This window comes from Aedes aegypti, chromosome 1 (assembly GCF_002204515.2).
Source record: "Aedes aegypti strain LVP_AGWG chromosome 1, AaegL5.0 Primary Assembly, whole genome shotgun sequence".
NCBI lineage: Eukaryota > Metazoa > Arthropoda > Insecta > Diptera > Culicidae > Aedes > Aedes aegypti.
This window is the reverse complement of record NC_035107.1, coordinates 129,669,715-129,691,042: the sequence shown is the minus strand read 5'-3', so window position 1 is coordinate 129,691,042 and position 21,328 is coordinate 129,669,715. Positions and strand designations below refer to the sequence as shown.

The following is a 21,328-nucleotide window of genomic DNA, read 5'->3' as shown; positions in this document are numbered from 1 at the left end:
CCACTATGACTGAAGCAGTCCAAGTTGGTGTAAAATGACTAATCAAATTTTTATTGGATTACGTTTTTCTAATGGATCCAATAAAAACATAATTTAAATATTTTAAATTGAAATGCTCGTTCTTTGAATGGTAAAGAGGACGAGCTGTTAGATTTTCTTATAGCAAATAACGTGCATTTAGCAGTTATTACTGAAACCTATTTGAAACCTGGATCCAAACTCAAAAGAGATCCTAATTTTTTTGTTTATCGTAATGATCGACTTGATGGGGCATGTGGGGGAGTTGCAATCATCATTCATAGGCGTATAAAACATCAACTGTTTTCGTCATTTGAAACTAAAGTTTTTGAAACTTTAGGTGTTTCTCTAGTCATCTTTTTGGCCAACTGACTCTAGTTGAGGTTGACTCTAGTCATCTTTGTAGCCAATTAGTTACTCATGCTGATATTGATTCTGATCATGTCCCTGTTACATTTCAAATATCCCATGGAGCGATTCTCAATCCTATTAGCTCCACTATCAATTATTTTCGAGCTGGCTTGAATTTATATGAAACAAATATTGACTCTAATCTTGATGTTAACATTCCTTTAGAAACAAAACTTTATAATGACAATGCTCTTGAAACTGTAACAAATTCCATTGTTAAAGCCAGGAGCATTGCAATTCCAAAATTTGAATCCGTGATTATAGACGATGATCTTAAAATCTTGCTCCGTCTTAAAAACGTGAAGAGAAGGCAATTTCAACGCACTCGCGATCCTGCTATGAACATTATATGGCAAGACTTGCAGAGAGAAATCAAGAAACGGTTTTCTCAATTAAAAAACAAAAATTTTGAAAATAAAATTTCTCAATTGGACCATTCTCTAAGCCTTTTTGTAAATTTTGAAAAAGCCTCAGAAGCTAATACCGGCATTGAAAGAGGAAAACAAATTATTACTAACTAATTGCGAACAAGCTCAAAAACTTGCTATTCAGTTTTAAAGCGCGCACAATATTAATTTAGGACTTACTAGTCCAATTGAAAATTAAGTTACTCAGGACTTCGAAAATATCCTCAATCAAGAGAACGTTTTCGAAAATTCCTGGGAGACTGATTTGGAAGAAGTGAGAACAATTATTTAAAAAATCAAAAATATGAAAGCTCCTGGCGATGGTGGAATTTTCTACATCCTCATCAAGAAACTTCCAGAAAGTCCCAAGTAACCACAAGCATTCAGGTATTACCGTATTTAAACCTCAATTCATGAGTGCAATGCATCATTGCCAGGGTTCTGAATTTTCGTATCAATGATGCGAAATCTACGATTTTTCGCACGTAAGGAGAATGCTTTTTCCGCTTCCTCGCGTGAACATCTTTTATCGCTCACACTAATTTTCCCTGGAGCTACCGAAAATCACTCCACTCTGTGGATAATTTGTTTTTCACTCCATCATTTTTTCGCTCACCAACTGCTCCCGAGAATTATCACTATGTGGATAAACAAAAACAAGTGTCGGCGACAGGATTCGAACCTAGAACATTGCTAAAATCAACCGCGATGCGTGCATGCTAGGCATGCTACCACACCAACTTGATGAAAGGAGTGGTTAATTTGGTGCATAAAAGCAACTGCTGCTCGTGGCGATGGATACAGGAAAAATTCTCCATGGATCGGAGTAAGAGAAAACAAACTTCTCACAGCTGCGGAAATCTGCAATTATCTATTTTCGCTTCGTTTTATGGACGGATAAAATCGCAAGGCAGCTGATCGCTGAAAATTGCTGTGAGGGATAAATCCATTATCGTGAGAGTGAGTGAGGATTCGGAAGCCTGGTCATTGCTTTTATTCTGCAATATGCGTGCAGTTATGCTTTAATTCCATTTTATTAATGCATGTAGCATTGTTCTTTTGTAGCAATGAAATGTGCATCAATGGTTGATATACGGTCATGCTTCATTGCATTATCTTACTCAATGCTTCATCGCAACAAAAATGGCAAGATTTCATTGCTCTATTTATCGTCAATCCTTGCCTCACTCAGACAAATAGACTATAGAAATACTTAAATATCCCTTATGAAAATTCGTCACAAGAAATCTTGTAGAAATTCGTAGATTTGTCTTACGAGAAACCAGAATTTGAGAACAAAAAATAAGCAACAACCTGGAATTGAACCAAAAACCTTACGATTGATAGGCCCGTGCGTACACCACACGGCTAACGACGATTCAATGTGCCAAGATACTAAAACGATACATAAAACGTGAAGATTTAGCCCCACGCAATGAAAACAAAACAAAATTTCAACAGCCAAAAAGTGACAGCCGTGGTAAACTTGGAAGTGCAACAGTCGTGTCCACTTACTTAATGCGCACTTTACCCCAAATTGGACTATCTCAAAATTTGTAGAGCGCAAAAAAAAGTGTGATAAGGGTACACGCTAGCATCAGATCATCAAAACGTATTCGGTACACTGGTTCCTTGAACCACCAGGAATAAGTGCACTAAAAACACCATCATGATTCGACGTAATCCTGAGCTGCTTACACACTTTGAAGGAGCATACACACTTGGGACGGTCCAACTTGGAGTGAAATCGACAATATTTATCACTGGCAACGAAAGGGCGTTGTTTGAAGTTGCACAATTTTCCCGGCCAAGACATGCAGTATTCATGGTCCGGAGGATAGGCGCGGCGTCGGTCATCAAAAACTTCACACAATTGATTTGGGTTCAAATCCCGGCAAAAGGAAGTAAACAAAATACACATATAAATAAATCATACCAAAAAAAGCTACGCTGACCTGACATCCAACGAACAAAAACATTAAAAAAATTGTTTTTCTATTTTTGATAATTTTTTTCATGCATTAAATACACTTTGGCTAAAGCTTTTATACGGTACATACAGTAACTATACTTAAGCAATTGCCAACATAGAGCTACGAAATGTATCCGTATTTACACTTTAATAGCGCCCTTTTCCACTTTAGTACTGCACTAATGAGACGTGTAATGCAGTATGACTTTACATGCCATATTTTATAGAAGCATATAAAGTGATATTGATGCAACTATATACAGCTGTACGGTTACTTGAGTAGCTTATCATTCTTAGTTGATATATTTAACAAATGTTTTCAATTAGCATATTTTCCTGACAATTGGAAAAATGCTAAAGTTGTTCCAATTTTAAAACCAGACAAAAATCCTGCAGAAGCTTCTAGCTATTGTCCAATCAGTTTGCTTTCTTCCATCAGTAAACTTTTTAAAGAGGTCAATTTGAACAGAATGATGGTCCACATCAACGAAAATTCTATTTTCGCCATTGAACAGTTCGGATTTCGCCAAGGACATTCGACCACTCATCAACACATCATCGTAAAATTAAAAAAAAAATAATTTTACAATAACATTGTTAGAATAATCCGAAGTTATTTGTCAAATCGTACACTTCAGGTTAATTATCAGAATTCCAAGTCTAAAAGACTTGCTCTAAGAGCTGGTGTTCCCCGAGGCAGCATTTTGGGACCGATTTTATACAATATTTACCTGAGTTATCTCAGGGATGTCAAAAATCCTTGTTTGCGGATGACACAGGCCTCTCCGCCAAAGGACGAATTCTGCGAGTCATCTGTAGTCGATTGCAAAAAAGTTTGGATATTTTTTTTCATACTTGCATAAATGAAAGATTTATAATATTGCATTCAATACTCAACTTGTGATATTCCCACATAAACCAAAAGATCTTTATTGAAACCTTCGAGTAGAGATGTTTTTACGATGAGAGGGGTTACAATAAATTTGTCAGATGAGTATAAGTATCTAGGGCTCATGTTAGAAAAAAATTTAACTTTCAAAATTCACTATGATTGTCCTCATAGTGCCAAATTTTAGAAACATAAAATATTCAGTCATGTAAGGATTATAAAAAAATCATTTTTTTATCCCATAGGCAACCTGAATTCCGTGGATTACTTACGATTAAAAAAATCAAACAAATTAGAATATCAATCGGCAACGAATAATTCCATTAATTTTATTCAAACCGGCAAGTCCAGCGAACGGAAGTAAAGTCTTCAAAAATTCGACTTCTTATTGGAAGCAACCCATCGAGTGAGGAAGTCGCCCGACTCACAGCAAATTGGAGCAGCTTCTCGAGACTAATTATACTTTTTAATTAAATTTTCTTAAGAATTTGTTCTCTCTCCAGGTTACCGAAGCGGAAGCAAGCGTGCGCCGCTTGAGAGCAAATCTTTTGAGGCCCCCGTCAGTGTTGTCGTCGTTTCCTCTGTTCGTCCAACTTTATGACGGATACGGTAGAAGGCAGAATTTTAGCTCACCAGAAGGGAACTAGGCGCGAAATGCGTCGTCGGGGTAAAAAGTGCCATAGAAATACTCCTTGATAGAACATAGTTTAGTATAGTTCGATCAGCTCAACAATATCTGTATCAACTTTAATGGCCATCACGAAAAAAAATACCAATTTATATACCAAAAAAAAAATAAAATCTAAATCAATTTTAAAAACTTTAAGAGTAAACAGCAGGGGCCTTCCTTATCCAAGTGGTTAGAGTCCGCGGCTACAAAGCAAAGCCATGCCGAAGGTGTCTGGGTTCGATTCACGGTCGATCCAGGATATTTTCGTAATATAAATTTGCATGACATCCCTGCCATTCATCGAACCTGCCACACGATAAACGAATGCGAAAATGGCAACTTTGGTAAGGAAAGCTTTTAGTTAATACCTGTGAAAGTGCTCATTGAACACTTTACTTATTTTCGCTCTGATTAACACATTAATTATTTTTAGCTCTGGTTTCTTATATATTATTGCCTCAATTCAATGTTCGTTTGAAGCAATTATAAGCTTATTTATGCGACTTTCCCTGGAAACTCAATAAGAACAACGTTTTCAACGAAATTCATAGCAAAAATTAAGTTTTTGCTTATGGGGTGTATAATACCCCATCTTCCCCTATCAGAGGAAAAGGAAAAAGGTTTCACAAACTTTTTTTTGCCTCCGCTGTTTTGCTCGTTCTGATAGCATTTTTACTCGACTAAAACGTCAAAGTGCTTTTGCTACGATTGCCTTAGGTAGAACGTACCTTACTCCTTGCACCTGAGAAACGAGTTGGACAATTTATGAACGATTTCTTTCATGCTCGCGCTTGAGTTGTTTTCTCTGGTGACGACATTTGAGGGTCCGTTGAGAAGTAAGTAAACAACTTTTGAAGAGTTTTTCTTTGAAAATTTTCTCTAACGGTATGTTGTGTGCTTTGTGTGGCTCGTGAAGAACAGGGATTTTATGCGGAATGGAGAGGGGAAGCAGTCGAAAAATGTCTTTTATTAGCGATTTATTGATAAAACATTGATTTTGCTATAAAAATGCTGCAAACAGGGGTCCTTTTGATTTGGAAAGATTCAAAGTAAATCATTGGAATTCGGACGTGTTATGGACCAATGCACGAGTTTAATCGTTGTACATTAAAGATGGCAAAAAGCCTTAAACCAAGCTCCATATGAGTGATTTCTTGTGCAATATAACTATCCTGATTGGTCAAGGAGTAATAACTACGAAGTGTATGTTGCATCAGTTGATCGTTTTGATCGTTGATGAATATTAACTATGAAGACTGAGTTTTTGCTTCCTTAGCCTAGTGGAAACGTCCGCAGTTATGAAGCAAAACCATGTTGTCTGAGCTCGATCCATGGTTCTTTCCCTGAGCATACAGTATCATTGTACCTGCCACTCGATATTCGGATGCAAAAAAATGGCAAATTCGGCAGAGAAAGCTCTCAATTTAATAACTATGGAAGTGATTTTAGAACAATTAACTGGGAAGCAGGCTCTATCCTTATGTGGACGTAATGCCAAGAATTGATGAATGAATGAAATTGCGAGCTGCTAATATGCTTACCAGATGTTATCAGTTGGGAGGGCATGTCCTCTTTTGCGATCATAGGTCCTCCCGTCCTTATTTGAACTAAGAATGTTCTTCGTATTTCAAAATGAGCGCATATAATACATTTCTGCCTCTCAACATTTCTTTTGAAGTGTTTTTTTTTAATATTTGGCTTGATGATACTTCAGTAATTCCTGGAAATTCCTTCAAATGCTTGTGAACACAACATGATTCCCCTATCCATCATGAACAAAAAGTTGTAACAAACTCAGTTACTTTGAACTTATTTTATTTTACAATAACATCTGCAAATTTCATTTAGAAAATATTAATGGTGCTGATAGCGAAGGCGGCCGATCAAACTGCGGTTTAAACCTACACTGCCTCATTGTCAAGCAAATGAACGTTCGGTGCATTCAACCAGGGTTTCCCAAATCGCCCTGTTACAAAGTAAATCCAAGATGTATTCAGATCTTATTGATTATCCTTTTTAGGGGAACCTGGTCCAATTCGGACCCTGTTCTAATTCGAACCATCGAGCATTTCTCAATACTGGTGCTACTGTAAAGATCGTGTTTATCGTTTTTCTACCCACTGTCTGGCTTGGAACTTGCTCAACTATTTTGTAAAACACAAAATGGGTGTTGGTTCAATACGTACCTCTTGATTTTTAACGAGCACTCAGTCTATTTCTAGAGCTCCACCTCGTGAAAGTCTTCTTGGCTTGGTAGAGAATCAAAGAAATTGTAAAATTGATCGATGGTGCCTTTGTTTCTGTTGCGGTCATGAAAAAGTCTAAAATACGGTAGATCTCTAAATACTAAAGAAATCGATAAATCAGCTATTTGCAAAGAATCTCAATCAATACCACTTCTTCTTCTTCTTCTTCTTTCTGGCGTTACGTCCCAACTGGGACATAGCCTGCTTCTCAGATTAGGTGTTCTTATGAGCACTTCCACAGTTATTAACTGAGAGCTTTCTTTGCCGATTGACCATTTTTGCATGTGTATATCGTGTGGCAAGTACGAAGATACTGTATGCCCTGGGAATCGAGAAAATTTCCTTTACGAAAAGATCCTCGACCTGTGAGATTCGAACCCACGACCCTCAGCATGGTCATGCTGAATAGCTGCGCGTTTACCACTACGGCTATCTGGGCCCCAGTCAAGCTATATCCAAAATAGTTTGACAATACGATACAAGAGACGTTTATATTCCGTGTTTTTGTTCTCTAGCTCGATAGAATGCGCAGTCCCTTCAAAATAGCGTACTTTGATCCCAATATGTAAAACGATATTTCCCCAACTTGATGTCCCGAGACTCGATGCTGTCTGTATCAGTTTTCCATGGAAGTTTTTAACCCGATATTTTCATGCGAATATTAATGTATTAAAATTTTAATATGAACTTTGTCAAAATAACAAAATACTCCAATGTTTAAAAATATGTGTTCTTTATCTCGATATCTCCCATACACTATGGTCCGTTCAAAATTGAATTAGGGAGAGTTGATTTTACCCAGTTTTGAATTAGCTTCGTTTTCCACTCACGTTCAGTAAATTCAGTTTTTAAATGAGATTTTTCTGGCTCGAATTAAAATTAAATTTGTCACGCTTTGAGTTTATTGTTTATTGACGTTTACAGAAGAAGTTCAATAAGTTTCGATACCAAACAAATCGGAGTTATATTTCATTACTACCATAGCAAAAACGATAAACGGTGATCCGAATTAGAAAATGGGGTCCGATTTGGTCCAATTTTATCTTCTGGTGAATTTTGTTCAAACATGTCTAACCAGGAAGTATCACAAAACTCTCTGAACAAAAAGTGTGCGCGCAGAATCAGACTTTCACAAAAACATAAAACTTTCGATGTTGTTCATCGTTCTGAAAATATATGGCCTAAAAACTGTTACTAGGTCCGCATTGGATCATGTTCCCCTATCTAGTTTATTTAAGGCCGCACGAGACGTCATCATGATCACCCTATCCATTTCAAGAAGCAAATCCCAAGAACCACTCCATATATCGATGCGAAAAATGTATCACTATGATTCTATATATGTAATGCACAACCCAATAAATTTTCAGCTTCATCGGTTCACCAAAACTCGAAATCCACAAAGTTTTGATGATAATTTGTTACGCGCGCCACGACGACAACCCGTGCAACAATATCAGCATCCCTCCACACGCCACTGTGATTGACTGATGTTTGCCAACAAATCGACAAACGAAAATACATGTGTTTGCATAGTCAGCAGTGAAATAGTTGCATGGGAAATTGGAGTTCAATCACTAGAAGTAAGCACTGAATTATAAAATTAATCAATTATCAATGTTATATGTATTTTAAGGAATTTAATAATTATATTCAACCTGAAATAAATTAGAAAATTGGGATTGATTCTTCTGCCGTCTGCCCCCGCAACATAATTGTTAGAGTGAGACAAAATATAGGAAAAATAACACCCGTCTCTCATGTCACCTTAATAAGCTCAAGTGTCATAGGGAATGAGAATGCCGATATTTTTAACTTTGGTTTGCCTTAAAATCTTGTATATTATTCAAAATTAATTCTAATTGCGATGCTACTCCAATATCCCTAATCCTCGAGAAATAGCCGCTATCTACTAAATGTATATCTGACTTTCAGATTCATGTAATATGGGTTGCTAACATTCGGATGTTCAATAAGAATCACATGCACTGAGCAAAAAGCTATACGTTCAATTTAAACGTTAACGACAAAAATAATTAAAAATGCGATTTACCTTAAACAAATGGTAATCAGCTCAGAAATAGTCTGAAAATATTCTGAGTTCAAAAATGTAATTGAAATTCTTCACTTTCCTGAAGAATGATTAATTATTTTAGAACAGATTTATATTGAAGTTAAAGTCTTAAGAGTGTTTATTTTGAGCGGTAACTAATCATAAAAAAGTCAAATGATCAAATGATTAGGACCTCCCTTGTATTAAAACTCATGAGATTAATTTACAGCACTAAGTTTTCTGCATTTATGAGTTTTTGCAGTTTGCTCGAATAGACTTGACCTTGAAGAAATATGGAAGTTGCAGATGAAATAGGCCTATCTGTTAAGATAAGCAACATATTAGAGCTTCAAAGTATTTTCTCGTCTTACTAGTGATTTTTTGTATTTTCTTTTTTCTTTTGCAAAAGTGAAGTGAAGTGTTAAAGTTCAGTTAGTAGTTTTTCTTAGACAGGCATAATTTTAAAATGGAATTAAGTTGAGTTCGATACACCTCTGAAAATTTGTAAAATAAGAAAATATTGTTCTTGGTGAGAGACACGTTTATTCAATTTATCTTACCCTTAAAAACACATTGAACGTTTTTCGTCATAAGGACTGTTCATTTTATAAAGTGGACACCTTGTGCATGCTGTATGTATTTAATTTATCAATGAAATTTCAATCGGTTTTCTGCACATCGTTTGACTAGTATTGTACAATGTTGTGATAATAAAAATTCTCCAAAATTAATTAAATTTCACACGAATATGGAACAACGATTAGAACGGTCGGTTTTTGGAGGTTATCAAAATCAATGATTGTTAGAAATTGGCTGCAAAATTTGACAATTTATATTTTTTATAATAACATCATTTTCCCCCTATATTTTTAGAGAAAACCATTTTAAAATTGAAGGGGATCGGTATGAGTAGAATTTTTTTGGTTAAAAGTACGTCCTGACGGAAGTCCTAATATAGTATTAATATGAAAAATGACTTACGCCTTCATAGAGTTACTTATTAAGTCCCCAGGTGACATTTAGAGCATAATAGATACACAATTGCTTTATTCTTAGAAGACCTTTCAAAGTACATTGACAATCATCAAAATTGGCAACACTGCTGTAATAAAATCGACTTCATTTTGCACCTATTATTTTTGTAATATGTTATTCTGAGATTACCAATTGAAATTTTCGGAGAAAACCATTTACAATTTGCTGCAGATCGATAAATATGCGTACACGATTTTAAAAGTATGAGACTTTTTAGTAAAACTACCATAAACAGTAAAATTTGTGCTTAGGACTGTGGTTTAAACGCACGATTTGGCTCTCGTTTGCACAAATATAGTTTATTTAGTAAACCAGACCAGTTTTGAACACGCTTTTTACTTTCCTCTTTTGCTGCGAGTGAAAGGATGGTGTATCAGCAAATAAATGGGCCATAAATCGGTGCATCACTAAAGTTACCTAATGTCAGAGAATGGTGGAATATAGTTGATTTTTTTTTTAAAGCTATACCTTTTGTAGAATAGTAAAGGATACAAACATACAATATGTTCATAAAAATTAGGATTTTTGTTTTGCGAAAAATAATGTTAAACTTTGACGAACAGCTTTTCTTAGGAGTTTTTGGAAAAATTATTTGGCTCTTCAACCAAAAGCATTTTCTAAGATCTTATATTTTAATAGTATTGTAGAATAATAGTTGAACGATGCACAGAAAACCGATTACGATTTTATCAATAAATAAAAAAGATATAGCAAAAACAAAGTGTCCACTTTATAAAATGAACAGTCCTCATATAATTTCTAAAAAGTTTTTAAATCCCAGTTTTTTTTAAGATTGATAAGTATTCGGCACAACTTTCAATATTTTTAGGGTTAATTACCGTGAATTTTAACATATTTGATTAATTATTCACTCAACACAACTATTATATAGACATTTATGTTAGTTGTTCTTGTACAACTCAGTAAAAAATTTCTTAAAGACACTGCCACGCTGATGCTTGCTGTGGACGATTTGCCCTTTGAAGAAAGCACCACACTAGACAACGGACTAGCATGCAACGCCCAGTGGCACAATCGAAACACATTTCTAATCCAATCCAAAATCTAATCCAAAGATTATTTCATCCATGAAATCTACAAAACAGACACTAGTTGTTACATGCATTCCTGCTGCAAACATTGCTCAATATCAGGATTGGGAAAGGTAACAGTAGGCTTGAAATTTGCGAAAATTTCGTGGCGTTTTCAATACAGTAGCTAAAATTTTGTGAATCTCATCAAGAAGCCTATTTAGAGTGCGTGAATTTTCTAAATCTGTAGTATCATCATAGGCTTTAAATGCAGTAAATGTCGCGAGAAATAGAACATTTTTCACTGGTTCCGATGGCTGTGATTGCCTTTGCCTGGCTACAGTAGCGTGAATCTAATTACTTTTCCCAACTCTGTTCAATACAAATGACAGATCTCGATTCAACAAATTTGAGACAAATTAATCTTCACGATGTGTGGACGCAATCTCAAGGAATTTTTTGATACCTTTCAACGCGTAATCAATTTTTAAGTTCAGCAGTTTATTCTAAATCGAAGTTTTACAACAATTTGAAAAATCATACTAAAATATATGTTAAAAGTAGATTCACATAAATCAAATCTCAACCAGTGAGCCCACCGAATGGGTTAACCTAAACCTCCCTCCCTTGTGGGTACGCCACTGGATATTTGTCAGTGGCGCGGGAAGTGGGTAGGACAGGTAGGACATGTACTACGCACAAAAATAGCTGGGTAGGACAGTCTAAGGATTGTCCTACCCATGATTCAACAAAAAAATAATGTTCAGAAGAAACTATTAACTCGATACTTGTTCTTGTGGAGTATGGATGACACAATAAAGTTTTCCATTGTATTCTAATGCCTAGTGACATGATTTGTTCATGACCCCCAAAAGTTCTGGCTCTTTTCAAGATCGATTGAGAATATCATTAGTGAAAATCCTGGTAAGCTAATTGTAAGAATCGTTACAAGGAACTTCTTTAACGGTTAGAAATACAAATGGAATAAACCTTTAGGGCATTTCTGAATGAATCAATGTATGGTTTATGTAACAATCTACGACTAACCCTTTATATTTTCTGGGACAAATTGCCGTGAATATTCCTGGAAGTAATTCTTGAGAAGCTTCTGGAACATCCATAGATAACTATCACTATTTTAACCTAACGCTTCGACACGGAGATTGTGTCTTCTTCAGGGGAAATTAATGTATCGTTTTAGTCTAGTGTTTGGTCTAACTTTAACTGTCATATGTTTGAAATTTCGTTGGTTTATGACTATTCGGAACCAATTTCTCTTACCGTATTTATAGGCGAACCAGAGCACTTCAACGCTACTACCTCCAGTAATTTTCACATAAAACACATATTTTTTCACTAGTTTTCTCCAATTGAAAATAAAAAAATGTTTCGACAATTTTTTTAAGAAACTACAATGATTCTTGCACCGATTTTGTCATTTATTTCAAGCATTTTCATAAGGATTCAGATATTCATCCACTATTACTCTTAGAAATTGCTCAAAAATTCGCCACATTATTCGATGAAATTTTATAAGAATTTCTCTAGGATTCGATAATAAGTTCCTTCAGAAATTCCTTTCGGCTCTTCTCCAGCATTTTATTTAAAATATTATTACCACAGAAATATTTATTTAGTTAATAAATAATCTAAAAAAAAAGTCCAAACTTCTTGGATTTTTCAAATTTTTATTAGATAAATTTCTAAAAAAATCTGTCCGATTTTCTTCAAGAAGTTTCTCTTATATCGAAATTTAAATGTGTTTTTTTTTCAGTAAGGCCGACACACATATTTTATTGGCTTTTGGACCCATCGACATTCGGACGGTTGAGAGGGAGGGATAATAAAAAATAACAGTAAAATTTATAAAATATCAAAACTCATAGGATTTGTTAAGAAATTTTGTGGAAACCTACATAGTTTGATAAATATTTTTTCAACTGACCCCTCAAAATACCAAATTGGCCCTGAAAATTTCAAAGGGGGAGACAAAAAGTTAAAGTCAAATTTATATCGGCCTAAGAGAATCCTAGGAAGAATTACAACTATAATCCAGGAAATCTTAAAATTTTATCAAAGGATCTCAGGATTTTTTCAAAATTTTCTCCAAAAAACTGAAAAACTTCCCTGGATGAATAATTGCAACAATTTTTTGAAGACGCCTTGAGTAATGTATCAAAAAATTTGGAAGAATTATTGAAGGATTTTTTATTCTTGAAGTACGGGAATGTTAGAGGAAAATATAGGAAAATCAATGGGCAAATATCTGGAGAACTTGGGACTTCCTTCAAAAGTTTTGTGAAACGATCTTTGTGTGGATTCCTGATGGAATCTCTGTAGTAATTTCTGTGGTTAGTTATGGAAAAATTCCAAGTTTAATTCTCAAAGGTATATAAAACGAAATTCTAGAAAGAATTACTTAGAAAGTTCGTGAAAAATCACAATCAAACCCTTAAAGACATATTCGGAGTAATATGTGATAGGAAACTACCGTAAAACCAGTTGTAATACTTGTCGTAATGTCACAAAGAATTTAAAAAATGTTGTAATGTCACAAGGAACTCAAAAGCAATATGTCGTGGTTCCTGTTAGTTCATATTTTATTCAACCTGAAAGAACCTGAAAATATCGGGGAATTTCATTACTGTTAATGAGAAGACACCCTGAAAAGGCTTTCTTTATCTTGTGATAATGACTGGCATGATAATGAGAGGGTTAGAAGCAAAAGGGCGTCAGGGACAAACACCTAATTTCGAGAAAATCTACTTTGAGCGTTTTCAGCAATTTTCTTATTCTAACAATTATGTTTTTTCCTGTTGCTTGGAAAAATCACCTGAAGATATTGTTGAAAAGCTAGGAAACAGTAGATTTTTGTTAGTATTCTCAACGAAAAACCAACCAAAATGTCACTTACACTTCTTTGCGTTTGGACCCCTGAAATATAGTGACTTTCTATTTCCAACCAAAGATTCCATAGGGTTAAAACTTTTCTTAGCTTCATCGTGCACAAAATATTTGACAATGTTTGTCCTACCCATGGTTCCGAACGTGGACGCGCCTCTGATATTTGTATATAATTTTATGGATCAAGTGCCCCCAGCCTACATCTTTCAAATCATGTCATAATGAACAAAACATATTAAAAATGAAGAAATTTTAAGGTTTTGGGTTAGATTTTACCTATATAAAAAAACGTTATTTTTTCACAATTTGATGGATGTTCAGCTCTGATCTTGTTTTTTGGCTGGACTAATTATTGCATAAATTTATTTAGCATATAACCGTTTACATTCCGAGAAAAATAGGTGTGTCTGCCTGGCGCAATTGCATTGAAGTTAATATGGGATTTTCAGCTCCAACATATGGGAAACAGCACATCATCTTCTGTTTGGGTCAGGAAAATTGTTGATCGCGTTCAATTGAACCCAAAATGTCAAAAACACTATTTGATACCATAGTGAACAATATTGTAGAAGGTTGTATCATGGTTAAAATTGAAAAAGTTGATGTTACAACTATCTGAAGAATTTCAATACTGCTCAGTAGTTCTTCTACATAGCTGGGTTGTGGCCACTAAGCGCATCATAGCCACCTATGGGCGAGCTGCTACACAAGGTGCATACATATATTTGATTGTACGGAAGTGCTGATGTTAGCCTAACTTTCAACAACTGGAAGGTTAATGAAAATTAGCTTAAATCCAGATACAACCTTCTGCAACTATGTTCATTAAGGTATCAACTAGTGAATTTGTCATTCTGAGCTCAATTGAACGCGATTAATTGGTATATGAAACGAAACAGCAACATAGGCTATCACCATGAAAACACTTCTAAAATTTGAGCATTTACGGTTTTGAATCATGTTGAAAAGATTCGGGTGTTTCAAAATGGGATTGAATGCCATTTAGTATGAAGAACGAAGAGTCAGCAGCCAAGCTTTTTCATGAGTTTGCTATGTGGCAGGGAAACGCTTATTCGTTTATATAATCATCGGAAAAGCTTACGGCTTAGGCAAAAAAGTGAAAAATTGTTGAATTCCACCGGGAAAATCATGCGAAATTTTATGAGTATTTGTCTTGGGTGAACATATTTCAGCACCGTTTGTTATAGGAAACAAATTGAAACTTTCTAGAAATGATCCAATGAGTCGAGCCATTTTACCCCATTTTATTGGGTCATATTCCCACACGACGTTTCGTAAAAACGTACAACAGGCTCGCGGCGTGCATGTTCTTTCGACGCCATTTTCGACAAAAATAAAACAGAAAAAACATCGTGCTGTATCATTAGTGCAACTGAAAGATCATTTAAATGTATTTTGTAAAGTGATATCCACTCAATTTGATTTCTGCAGTTGCACCACTTGATACAACCGAGGCTAGAAACTTCCGGAATGATTTTAAAATTGCTTAAGAACCTGAAGTTTCTTGGCAATTGGATCAAAGTGCAGAAACTCCTTAAAATATTTAGCATTGAAAAGCGAATCCAGGGAGCGCTTTTTATTACCTTATATCTTTGATGGCATTAAGAGGAGTTGATATTAATTTCAGTTACCTGTTAGCTGTCAATTATCAAAATTCGCTGATTTTGATAAATTGATAGCTGTTATATATAACTAATTGAATTATCATCAAAAATAACTCCTTTGTGGAGCATTGGTGATCAATTGCATCCCAGTGTGTCATATTCGATTTTTAATATTCAAGTTAATTCTATGAAACGTTAATTGTTATTTGTTCAGTTTACGTTATCGATTTCTTATGAAATAAGTTATTTCAAAGAAAATCAATAACGGTAACTGATATAGAGCAATGTAGTATTGATTTTGTATAAATAAGTTTAACAATCTTTGAATTCCTAAGGACAATGTTACAAAAAGTTGTAAAATAGTAATCGGTTTGCCCCCGGTTTACGGTACTGTAAAACGGGGTATCTTTGATAATGCGGGTAACTTTGATAGTGCCTAACCCACCTCATACTAAACGAAACATCATAATTTATGTTAATCAGTTAAGGCTAAGTAGCCCGTCATTCGTTTTGGCAGCCAAATTGACATAGCAGCTCGCAATTTCAAAGTGATAAATCTCAATCCTCATAGACCAAATCGATCCGAAAAAGTATCAATATATGCGCTGACACGCAGAAAGTATGCTGATACTTGTTCAGATGCATCAGTGCAATACCAACTATTTTTCTTTAATTCGAAATTGTGACATGATTTAGCAACAATCATCAACGACAAGTGCAAATTTCAATGACGCCTTAAGCAAAACGAATGCAAAACTAAAGAATATTACTATGACACTTCATGTAAGAGCGGTTTTCATTTGAATCAAGAACATTTGAGGCTTTTTATACGAATATTAAAAATTGACACAATTTTAGCATTTTCGAAACACTTACAAACAATCTGTTCTACGATCACTATTTGATGTAGTTTTGAATAGTTGGCCACATATCTTTGACAGCCTAGTTATCATAGAACTTGAATACGGTCTCAAATCTCTTAGTGAAAAGCATTTTCACAAACTGGGACCATTTTTGTTATCTAAGTCAGAAATTTCCATATAACGTTAAACGTCTAGAGGAATGCAATGCCCTACAAATGTTCGTTATTCATTCAATTTTGTTCGTTTCATACTTCATTATCAAAGTTACCCCAAAACAGAAAACCAACTTTCGATTATATGAAAAATTATATACCCATTCAAAATAAATCTTTTGACAATCTGTCGACTGCAATCGATAGCTAGGATGCCAGTACTTGTTTCAAAAATATAAATTATAATTCTTTGAAGCAGCATGCATAAATACTCAAGTTTTCTCCGAAAAAAAAACTATCAAAGTTACCCCGTTTTACGGTACATATGAATAATGATAGTTGTTTATCCGGATCTTTTGTAAAGCTCCTTCGCAATCATAATGTCGAAAAAAAATCTTTGCTCAAATATCAGATTCATCAAGCATTTCGTTGGTTTACGAATGTAAGCTTGAGAAGACATCTTTCGATGAAAGTTTATAATAAAATGACTATTGAATATCTTCAAACAAATCATATACAACACCAAGCTCATACAGTGTATCAAATTTAGATGGAATATAAATTTTCCTGGAGACTAAGGGGAACCCATTTCATTTCGTATGATTATTATGCCACTAATACAACCATTGGATAGAATTAAGCACACATTAACCGTAATTCGTAAAAAAAATGGTTAAGTCTGAGACAAACAGCACCATGTCGAATACTTCAAATTACCTGAAATTATGGCGGAAGCTGCAAAATAATAGCTTCACAGTTTCTCTGGCCAAAACTTTCAAGTTATTTTGAAAAAAAAACTACATTTTTCCTATAAGAAAATGTCTCTCTGCCGAATTCTCCAAAACAATATTATGTTGATTTTAGTTTTCATAATATTTTAACATCAATGTTTGTTTTTTTTTTTATTTCTTCCAATTAGGATAATTTTGATAGTACCGTAATCCGGGGGCAAATTGATCACTGGGGCTAATTTGATCAGGTCGATACCAAAAAACATTTCCTCCCAAGGATGCTGAAGGTTTCATTGACACAGACATTCCATGTTTTCTAGTTAATAGATGTCTAATGGTGATTCTGAACTATTTCATTTTTATTAGGATCTGTTTTGCATAGGAAAATTCACACTTTTTGAAAGTGTTAGCAATACAGTTGGAAATGTCTGTGCTATACAATCCAGTGGTGCTATGCATACATATTAATTGTAAGTGTTTAAACATGTTGTGTAAGCTTAAGTATGAACTACTGAACTTATTGTTGGTACCATACAGCATAAAAAATATAGTTTTTTGCTAATAAAACCGTTTAATCTCGAATAATGTGCTTATTTAAAAAAAAAATTGCAAACATTTAGGCATATTAGGCAGATTTTCAAAGTTTAATTTTGAAATAAACTCGAGTTATAAGAATTTTGACATCATGACAGATTCAGGAGAACCAAATTTAGTAGATAGGTGAATTTTGAATTCTAAAATCTGCTTTGTGATATGGTGATCAATTTCACCTCTATGTGTTATATTATTTTTTTGATATTAAAACTATTTTTATGATATGTTAAATATTATTCCGTTGAAAAGCGGTTTCACAAACAGATAAAGATCAATGGAGTACCGGTTTTGTCGCAATTTATTGACAATATTTGAATTCCGAAGGATAGCACAACAAAAAGTTGTGAAATAGTGAAATTGATCAGCCCCCGGATTACGGTATAAAAGTTTGCGTCTGTAATGTGATGCAATTTCTACTCGGTCCACTTCAAGCAATTTCCAAGCAATCGTATAAAAATTGATTGGATCAAGCAGAGATCAATCAGCGCGTGCTGCTTAATTTCCAGTACTGTATTTATCAAAACAAAAAACTCATTTTACTTTACAGTTTATAATATAGACCAGTTGATATGGTATTAATACCTACATCAAAAGCTTCTGAAGCAATCAGTTTTGATAATTATACCAACCCCCCAACAAAAACACAAACCTCCACGCTTGGTTTGATCTTGTTAGGGCCCATGAATCTCAATTGCACATGTATCCAGTCAGATAACACTCGTCACCACCGACTGCAACCAAGTCGGTGTCATTACTGTTCTATACTATGTGTGTATAATATTACTCTTCCAAAGCACTCACCTTTACATTCATTCGCATCCCGTACTGTTCCGCGTCCCCACGGACGGTCAAAGTAGAATGGTTTGCAGCGCTCGCAATCCCGTCCTGCGGTGTTATGCTTACAGTCACACTCTAGCTTGCCATCCACCGCTTTGATGCACTTGGAAGCGTGTCCATTGCACTTGCATCGTCCTCCGACGGCAAAATCCGACAGAGCGTAGGTGGAAACGCCAGCCGAGGGTGGTGTGAATATCTCCTTTGAAATATATTCGGATTTTTTGTATTTCAGCTGCTCGGAGGATTGGGTTTTGAGGATAGTGGTTGTTGTAGGTGGTTGAAGTCGATGAAAGACTACGCGAATATCGGTGGCGGTGACCCAATCTTGGAGCACTGGAGAAGAGTCAAAATCTTGCGCGGAAGGACGACCTTCCAGAGTGCTAAACGCGATGCGTGATCCTTGTATTCCATCGGCGTTGTAGCGATTGTGATCAACACAACGAGCCTCCTGTTCGTTTGTTTTCGATATGGTAGCCCGTGTTGGGCGTCCATAGAGCTTGCGGCACTGCGAGCTGTAGAATTGGAACGGTTGCCAAGTTTTCCCGTAATCAGCACTCTTGAAAATAGCCATAGAGTCAGGACGAATGGCGTACGGACAAAACATCAAACTGACGTAGGTCAGCTCAAACTTCTTTCCCAGAGATAAGGTTAAAGTGACGTTGTCCGGAGGAGATCCTGGGTCTACAGAGCCAACTCGAGGCTCTGAACGCCAACATGTTACGTTGTTGGAATTATGGACGTCGGTAAGCGCAAGCGCTGAAAAGCGTTTGATCGGATCGGAATCGTCACAAATGTCACAAACTGACTCATTTCGGGCATGTAGATCCTTGTAGTCACAAAAGCGCGCAGGTTTGTCTTTTCCGCAGATGGAGGATGCCTCAATAGGAACTCCGAAGGCAGCATTCACAAAGTCGGGCATGCATCTCCGTGGTCGATCTTCATCGTAACATGGGTCGATGGCACTTGGCGTCTGGAAACTCCTTAAATATGAGCGGTGTCCCAAAGCTTCCACCAGAAGCAGGCTCAAAATCAAGGTAATTAGATGTGACTGCATTGTTGATCTTCTTTATTGGTGCTTCTTCTCAGAAATCAAATCAATTTACTTTCCCAAGAACATGTTTAATGATGCACAAGGGTAACGATGTTTGTTAAACTCTTCTTCTGGATGAGGCTTTCTCCGCTTAGGTTCTTTTTATGATTTTTATGGCACTCTCTGCGCTTCACTTTCTTTTAGAGCTGGCGCAACATGCTGCTGCGACTCTCGTTTTCAGGTTTGTCAAACATCCAAAAATACAACTCTGTTTACATAATAAAACGGAGGGTAATTAAAAATAAATAAAAATGCGACGAGAAGAAGTCCTCTGCGACTTCTAATTATAAAACCAGAACGAGACGACGACAAAAAAAAAACACTTAATGAAATTATACACAAGGGGCACGTCACTCCTACCCTCTCGTTAGGAGGAAAAAGAACAAATCTAAACAACAATTTGGCCGAATCGGTCACAGGAAAAGAAAACAAGCGAGAATTACGCTATAAATACATAAATCGTCGGTTCCACACCCAGTGCAGCCTCTTCATTCACTCCCGTGCTGCTTGTGCTGCTGCAGAGCCCTCTTCTCAGATCCCAATCTGGCTAAACTCCCACAGCCGTGAATGGGACACAGTCGAAATCTTTCTTTTATAAATCAAATTAAGTCCACTAGGCGCGTTCGAGAGAGAAAAAAGCACAGCACATAATCACTTGGCACCCCTTAATCACCTTTCACGCTTCGGCGGCACTCGGGCCCTTTTCCTCAAAATCTGTCCCAAGATTCACTTTTTCTCCCCCCAAAACTGCTGCCGGTCACACTCAACCCCAAAAACCAACTGACCACCCCAAGCTGTACCCTGTATGGGTTACAAACCCATAACAAAAAACAACTCCCACAAACTCAACCACCGTAACGGCGATCCTTCCTCGAAAACGCACGTCAGTCGCGAGCCAAATTATCCTTTTTTTGCCTCAACTTCCTGTAACTTCCCTCACACCCCGCAGCTTCCTCAAAACCCTCTAGAAAACGGAACGAGCGCGGATTCCCTGGCCACAACCGAATGGAATAAAGACCGTCGTGCGCGATACGAGATTTCCCGGGGAGAGAGCACTTCCCACTATCGATGCACCGTCGGAACTGAGCAGCGAGAAAAGAAAAAATCTCAGCATAGCCTCACCGACCAACCGCGCTGCTAACGACGACGGACGACGAGATCACCGACGATGATGATGATGAAGCGCAGTCGGGGTCGGTCTCGGTAGCATAACTCGAGGGGGTGTTTGTTCTCCCGAGCACAGCAGCAGCGGCGTGTGCCGTGGCTTTATCGCTCATTCTCTCTTTTGTTGCGAGGATATGAATGGTAACTCAACTCTCTCCCTGTCCATTGATGCCGAGGTCTGACAAAAGTGAGGGAATAATCTTGAGTTTAGTGAGTAGCAGCGTGAGCATTTGGATGGCTCCGTGTGAACTGCATGTGAGATAATTTGAATGGGCGAAAGAGACCAATAGTGTTGTGTCTCCGTTGTATGTATTTCATTCATACGTAGCTTCCCCTCAATTCACGATGATTTTTGAGAATGAACAAGATCATTGGTCACACTACTTATATCGTCTGATTGATTGATTAGGGATGGTACACAAATTATGTCACGCTAAATTTCAACTTTTTCGACCCCTCCCCCCCTTGTCACGTTTTTTGTATGAGTCCTTCAAAAATTTTGTATGGCTTGTCACGCTTGGCTTGACCTCCCCCCCCCTTGGAGGGTGACGTAATTTGTGCATGGCCCCTTAGGATTAAGAAAACAATCATTTGATTGAGCATTGTGTGTAGGGGCACCTGGCATAATATGAAATT

General features: G+C 36.3%; 1 protein-coding gene across 2 annotated transcripts in view; it reads right to left on the bottom strand.

Moving 5' to 3' along the window:
* Positions 1-20,640, bottom strand: part of LOC5576886 (netrin-B) — a 291,349-nt gene extending 270,709 nt beyond the window's left edge. Inside the window, exons 1-2 of one of the 2 annotated variants that reach the window (XM_021847737.1) lie at positions 20,202-20,640; positions 18,403-19,808 (exon numbers count right to left, since the gene is read on the bottom strand). In XM_021847737.1, coding sequence (XP_021703429.1) covers positions 18,403-19,492 — 1,090 coding nt within the window. In that variant the 5' untranslated portion in view covers positions 19,493-19,808; positions 20,202-20,640. The remainder of the gene's footprint in view (positions 1-18,402; positions 19,809-20,201) is intronic. The other variant, XM_021847730.1, reaches the window with a different exon arrangement.
* Between the last annotated feature and the right edge of the window lie 688 nt (positions 20,641-21,328).